Here is a 7,537-nt window from a genome sequence, read left to right on the forward strand (position 1 = left end):
TACTTCTAAGAGGGCTTGCAGCCTTATGATACGGTTTAAGTTATAGATTGGTTCTCGAGCACCACTAATCCTTTCATAGGGGTTCCAGGTGGCAGGACCATAATATTCAATAATCCTTTGGGGGGTCCATTCACCCTTTCCCCATTGTTGACCACTACCCCTGGTCAAGTGAGTGGAGATGGACCTCTTCCTTTTTCCCAGGTTATCATATACTTTGATCCCCAGGGCATTTCCTTCTCCACCTGGGAGTAAGAAAAACAATGGGTGGATTAGTCCAACATAGCATATCCCGGTCCAATTCGGTGGTAATTTTTTATAGGCCCGGTGCCCGCATATCCAATAATGGCCTTTCAGTGCAGTAGTTCCATTTTCAAACAGGCCTGTGGGGGTTGTAGGCATCTGGAAATATGTAGAATTTGTCATGCCCAATGGATTAGGGAAAAGGACATGGTTCCATCTCCCCTCAGGGTGAGCATGACCCACCATTGTACAATACCAAGCACCCGGATCATTTTTCCACTCACACGATTGGTAGAGGAGTGGACCAAATCTTTCTCTGAAATCATATATACGAGACACATTTTCTCTTGACCAAAACCCCTCAAAGTCCTTAACTCACCCAGTTTTATTAACCCACATCCACCCAGATGTGTGCCTAAAACTGGGTCTTTTCTTTTGGTTTTGTAATCTCAGATTACGATATGTAAATGTCCATTGACATGTACTTCTACCTACAAAAACACCACCAGGTTGTGTGCGGTTTAGACAATAGATTCCTTGGCCTGGATACTGGACTGGCCATGGGGCTGTATCTTCTTCAGTCCAAAAGGTGTTTTTGTCCACTTCACTAAGGGAGCTTACAAGCCATTTGGGAGCTACTGGAGTCGAAACCCAAGGCCATGCTTCGAATCCCTGCGGCCCACCACACACCCAACAGTTCGTAAGGTTGTACACAGAGGACACTTCTTCTGCCAGCTGCATGAATAGATTGGTTACAAGAAACCCCTCATTAGGGTCTGAGGGGGCAGATGCAGAAATATCAAGGGTTAATGCTCCAAGGGTACACCAAAATAGAGAGACAAACATCTTGTTCATATCATAGGGAATATCACATAGATAAAGCAGTTTCCCAGAAGGTCATGCAGATGATCAACAGCTCCACAGGTTCTCTAAGGCAGACCTCGGGTCTTTCACCTAGAAGAAAAAAAAAAGAAAACGGACTCGGTCCATTGTAGGGAACCGGTAGATAGTTATTATTAGAAAGATGGAATAATCCACCTTGTATTAATCTTGAATTCTTTTCCATGAGCATCTTTTGCCCTCCAGGTATATTTATTAATTGGAGTTTCGAGTACCAGGGGTATTGTTCCCACAGTGGGGAGTTCAACCAAAACTGGTTGGCCTGGAGAGTATGAGGGAGATTTGGAATGCTCAAGTATGGTTGGTATGATTTCCGGGGCTTTGGGGCAAAAGGCTGTAATTTTTGGGCATCCGTTTACCCCCCAACGGCTATTAACACTGGTCAATGCTTCCCTTAGCCGCTCAGCCCATCCTGGCATATGAGGTTTAAGAAAGCGTTTTAACAGACCGTTGGTTCGTTCCACGATGCCATTTGCTTGTGGGTAATAGGGGGTATGATATACCCAAGTAATTCCTTCCTGGGTTGCCCACTCTTGAACTGTTTTGGCAGTGAAGTGGGAACCATTGTCTGATTGGATGGACTGTGGTTTAGGGAATGTATCAAACCACCCCTTCAGTGCCTTTACTGTGTTTTCCCCGGTTGCTCTGGCAAATGCCTCAGCCGAGACCAATCCTGACACTATTTCTACCCCGACCAACACATATTGCTTCCCTTCTGATTTTCGGAAAGGGCCAATATAGTCCACTTGCCAAGCTTCCCACAGCCCTTTCCCCTCTCTTAGGTGCAGGGGGTCATTTTCCAGAGGGTGTCTTTCCAAACGGGTGCGGCATTGGTCACAAGCAGAGACACAAGTCTTGCACTCTTCTCTGCTAACTGGCCAACCCCTTGCTTGGGCCTCACAATACAGATCTTTTATTCCAGAGTGTTTTCTTTTCACATGCAGCCATTCTAGCAACCGTTCCAAATTTTCTGTTATTTGGGTGTTTTGCAGGGGAGCCAATCTGGCTAGTTCATCTGCTCTGCCATTCCATTGGCTAGCAGAGGAACCATCCTCTTGGTGGGAGGCCACCCATCCCACTGCGAATTTTCCTTTTTTAGCAATGGCCAGAATATCTTGCCATTTCTCCTTCTGCCATACAGGTATTCTATTAACTTCCCAGTCATTCTCCTCCCAGAAGAGTATCCATTCAGTACAGCCCTTAAATACAGCATAGGAGTCAGTATAGATGTGGACAGGAGAAGTAGATTCAGCCTCATGCTGAAAAACACTCCAGACTGCAATCAACTCCCCCACTTGAGCACTACCTTCCCCTTCAGTAATTATCTGTTCATTGGTATCCACACTGAGTGCCACAGATCTGTACTTCCAGGTCTTCCCTTCCCGCTTAGAGGAGGCATCTGTGAACCATGCATTCAGTATCTGTCCAGAGAATGTAGGTGCTATTTGTATTACGGAGAACGGTTTGTTAGCCTCCCAGTCTGGACCCATTTCCTCCTGGAAGGTCAACATTTTGGTGGTTCCCTCAGATACTGAAAAGATGTCACAGTAGTACTCTATCTGGGCATACCATTTCCTCACAGAGGCTCTTTGGGCCACCCCTTCAGGTGGTGGTGTTCCTGCCAGAATTGTCTTAATTACTTTGAATGGGCCTCTAAGCACTATTTGTTGCTGTTTAATGGTCTTCTCAGCTTCCCGCAGGGCTAAACTAACCACAAACAAACCCTTTTCCCACACCGTGTATCTTTTTTCTGCATCCTTAAAACTACGACTGTAAAATGAAATTGGTCTGACAGGGGCTTCTGGACCCTTTTGCCATAAGTGTACTGATAAGCCAGACTTAGCAAATCCCCATTCAATGTGCACAGGGTCAGTAGGGTGAATAGGACCAAGAGCTTGGTGGGCAGTGGCTTCAAATATTAGCAGCTGTAATGCTTCTTCGTGGGGCTCTTCCCACTGCCACTGAACGCCTTTGCGTAACAAATCATATAGGGGTCTTGCAATAATTGAAAAATCAGGAATATGTTTCCTCCAAAACACAAGTAATCCTAGTGCATGTTGCAAATCCTTTTTGGATTCTGGCATTTTGATCTGGTCCAGGGAGGAAAGGGTGTCTGGTGGAATACAGGTCATTCCCCCCTTCCACCAGATTCCCAAAAACTTCACTTCACTTGAGGGCGTCTGTACTTTCTCAGGTGGTATTCTCAGCCCCAAATTTTCTAGATGTGAAATTATATTATCTTGGGTTATTCGTACCCCTTCAATATCTTCTCCTGCTACCAGAATGTCATCAATATATTGGTAAACACTGACCCCTGGCTCTAGTTGGACCTTTTCCAGTTCCTGTGCCAGCGCATGGTGGGCAAAAGTGGGTGAGTGCTTAAATCCCTGTGGGAGACGTGTGAATGTGAATTGTTGACCACCCCATGTAAAAGCAAAGCGGTCTTGGTCCTCAGGTTGCAGCGGGACCATAAAAAACATATCTTTCACATCCACTGTACCCATAATCGAGTGTGCTTTCTCCTGTATTGTAGCTATGAGTTCAGCAATATTTGGCACTGCAGCTGTTAGTGGTTCAGTATTGGCATTAAGCCTGCGGTAATCAATGGTCAGCCTCCATGTCCCATTAGGCTTTCGTACAGGCCAAACTGGGGAATTGAAAGCAGAGTGGGTGGGAACCACAATGCCCTGTTTTTTTAAGTCCTCCAGTACAGGCACTATTCCTTCTTTAGCTCCCAGAGGTATAGGATAAGGTTTGACATTTGTCAGCTTTGAGTGAGGTAGGAGAGGTACGGCTTTCAGCAGCCGAATGCTCATTATGGGAGACCCAAAAGACCATTTTCGCCCTTTGTTGTCTGACCAGGTTTTCCCTTTTAAAACATCAAGCCCTAGGAGGTTAGTTGGAAACTCCCCTACGACCATTGACACCTTAGTGTCCTTATCTTCCCCCGGCAAGCGTAACCGGATGGTTGCTAATGCCTGTGCATGGGTTTGACCCAGAGCATCTGCTACCAGCAATTTTTGTTTGGAGAGCACCACTCCACAATCAGTAGCATCCTTCGTTTTAATAGCTGAAATCTGAGCCCCGGTGTCTACTAAAAATGTAATAGGAATTTGTTTTGGTCCTACAATGCCAGTGATTAGTAAATCGCCCTGGCCATTTTCGGTGAGCTGACGAATATACATCCACCCTTCACCCCTCCGCCCACCATTGGGGGGTGAAGACTTCAGTTTCCCTGAGGCTGAAAAGAAGGCATGCCTTTATTCTCCTCAGACAGGTCTATTAAGGGGGGTGCAGTGGGCTCAATTTTCTGATTGGGCTCAGGCCAGTTCTTCGCAATCATTTCTAATTGTTTTGTGTTAAGCCCATCTATCACTTCTTTGGGGATATTTTTCTTTAGACCTAAGTTCCACCAATATTGCCGGGTATTTGTGTGTTCCCTGCCCCCTGTTCCAAGCCGGCTGGGGGCACGGTTAAACCCCTGAGGACTTGAGGGTAAGTGGTTCAGTTTTACATGCCTCAAGCCCCTAGGGTCAGTTTTTTTAATTTCTTCAGGGATACTATATTGCCTGGCATAGTCTAATAACTCCCTTCCGACCTCCTCCCACGTCCATGGTTTCAAGTCAGGCTGGCTGCCTCCGTGTGTTAAATTATCTCTTAGAGCAGCCTGCATCCTGGAGGAAATTGGGGTATCAGCTATTTCTTTTTGGAGCTGGATGCCTCTTATTTTAAGCGAGTCAGGGAGACCCCTAACCAGGGCAGTCATTCTGTTTGCATCCACCAGGAGAGAAAGAGGGGATTCAAAATGATGTTTTAGTTCCCTTTCATATATCATCTGCAGGCATGCAGCCTTTTGCACATTCTCCATTATCTGATTCATCCCTCCCCGCAGAATTAGGGGTTCACCCCTCTCTTTTGGATCAAACCCCCCTGCCCAATAGGCAGCTCTTTGCGTAAGACTCCAGGGTCCACTTCTGTTTTTTGTAGTTAGAAAAACATTATCACCCCAATAGCCCATGGCTTCAGCTTCTGTTAACAGAATCTGATCACCTCCAGTTTTTGAAACTCGCCAGACATATTCCACCTCAGATTCCCCAGCAGAGCGTGCAAATTCTTTACGAATTTTGGCCAATTCAGTTGAGGAGAAAGGCGTTTCTTTGGTTGTGATAGTGGGGGTAACCTCCCCATCCTCATATAAAACTTCAGTTTTAATGAGAGGTCTGATATGCGCAGCAGCTTCCTTAGCCGCTGTCAATTCTGCCCGAGGATATATGGGGGCAGGATCCGGGTAATCCCCCTCCTGTTTTGCTTCCAATTGAAGTTTAAGATCTGCTACTACATTTTTTAAAGTAGCCACATGGCTTTGTAGTGCGTCTACTAAGCCCTGCAAAGAGGAAATAGTCTTATTTTCTTGCTCATACCATTCCTCTTTCTCTCTCACTGCAGCTGCTAAACAGGCGCCTAACACTGCACAAATAAAAGCTTTCTCTTTTCCGCTTTTTGCCTTGGCTTCCTTTTGCAGAGCCAAAATACGATCAGCCACACTCTGGAAATTATTCCAGTTTTCATAAGCCCAATCAAGACCTTGTATAGATGGGCGGGCCCCGTGAATTTCTAAAAGGTTAAAAAGCCTCTCACACCGGGCCATCTCTTTTGTTTCACAAAGCATTTCTTAATGGGGCACTAAGTTTCACAGCGGATTCAGATAAAAACACTGTTTGTACCAGCAAAATCTTTCCTGGAAAAACGTACACTTTCAAAAAGGCTTACTCCAAAATAATCTTCTCCAGGAAAAATGCACAATAGATTTCTCAGGAGAGGTCACACACAAGAAAAAAAAAAAAAAACAGCAACCTGGGCTTCTCAAGGAAGTCACACTATTTCCCTGAGAGAACCCACACTTGCAAAAGCTTCTCAGCTTTTGTACCTCAAATTTCATGTTACACCAGGACAACAACCCTGTGATTCTTAGGGAAGAGTCACTCTGTCTCCTTGAGAGAACACACACCGGCAGAAGTTTCTCAACTTTTGCTTCAGTACTGGGCTTCTCGGGAAAGCCACACTTTACAAATATCACCAACACTGGGTTTCCTAAAAGAGGGTACTGAGAATTCTCGGGGAGGTCACACTATAAAGTCAACAGTTGTACCCCAGATAATCTTCCCCGGGAAAGCACGCACATTTAAAGCAGGGTACAGAGGATTCTCGAGGAGGTCACACTATAAAACCAACAGTTGTACCCCGGATAATCTTCCCCGAGAAAGCACACACATTTAAAGCTTTTGAGAACTCCCACACAGTCTCTCTGAAAATTTCGCTTCGTCCTTCTCCGGCCACTTCCCTCTCGGGAGACTGAAAACGCGAATCTGGACTCCACTCTCGCTTTGTACTAAAAGTACGTCTCAGGCACACACACACATTTCGGGGTTCTCAGAAATGGAATAATTTTGCTGTGATACTTTTCACTGCACGGGAATCCTGCCGACTACGCCAATTAAATGTCAAGGTCCGGAGACATTAGATGTCTCGGTCCGGAGACACAGTTCTTTTAAATATTCCCGTGTTGTGAAATTAAAGGCACAAACGAGGCCAAAGTATCAACAGCTAGACTATTTATTAGATAAAGTGGACATAAGAAGGGAGAGGGAGAAAATGGAGAGAGAGAGAGGGAGAGAGAGGGGGAGAAGAGGGAAGGAATTAGAAGGAGAAAGTCAGAAAGAGATTATATTACCAACGGTCAGGGGTGGTGAGAGTCCAAGATGCGTTGCGTTGCCCCGTGATGTTATGGTGCCGTCTTCTCTCTTCCTCCTTGACAGTGTCACTCAGGTCTTTTATACAGTTTTTTAGTCCTCAGGCAGGTGTTGGTATGTCAGGTATTCCAGAGGCAAGGAGATAATCCAGGTATCTGTTCCCCCGGAAATCTTTCTGTGTATTGCTGTGTATGTGGGCAAGAATTTTGGATGGAGGCGAGGGGGGCCTCCGTCCCCCCCCCCCTCCATTCAGACAAGTCTTCCCACATTCCTTTACACAGGTGGTGGAAACCATCCTATCACCCTGCCCAAGGTACTTGATGGGCGGAAACCACCCTGTCCAAAAAGCGTGATGGCTGGGTCGTTAGGTCCATTGTTGTAGTCCGATGTTATCATGATGCAATCACAAGCTGATTTGCATCCAGGATTGGTAGACAGGATTCTTTCCAGTGGCTCTGCTATCAGTTTATCTTTGTTGATTTACATTAAGAGAGACAAACTTCTCGTCTTCCACAACACGGAACTCCAGAGAGGATTGAGTCAGACAACGGGACTCATTTCAAGAACAACCTTGTAAAGAACTGGGCAAAAGAGCACGGTATTGAGTGGATATTCCACATTCCCTACTATGCACCATCTTCAGGGAA

The 7,537-nt window shown here is 45.8% G+C and overlaps 1 protein-coding gene across 1 annotated transcript; it reads right to left on the minus strand.

Moving 5' to 3' along the window:
- Positions 1-4,366: 4,366 nt before the first annotated feature.
- Positions 4,367-5,855, minus strand: LOC137443505 (uncharacterized). Its single transcript, XM_068143270.1, has one exon. It carries the CDS (start codon positions 5,807-5,809, stop codon positions 4,367-4,369), a length of 1,443 nt encoding a protein of 480 aa, XP_067999371.1. The 5' UTR covers positions 5,810-5,855.
- Positions 5,856-7,537: the final 1,682 nt, after the last annotated feature.

Source organism: Melanerpes formicivorus, unplaced genomic scaffold (genome assembly GCF_026170545.1).
Source record: "Melanerpes formicivorus ecotype bairdi unplaced genomic scaffold, bMelFor1.0.p_v2 SCAF_9, whole genome shotgun sequence".
NCBI classification, from domain to species: Eukaryota; Metazoa; Chordata; class Aves; order Piciformes; family Picidae; genus Melanerpes; species Melanerpes formicivorus.

Coding starts and splice junctions, on each gene's coding strand:
- LOC137443505 (XM_068143270.1), bottom strand. CDS start 5,809: ATGCTTTGTGAAACAAAAGAGATGGCCCGGTGTGAGAGGCTTTTTAAC.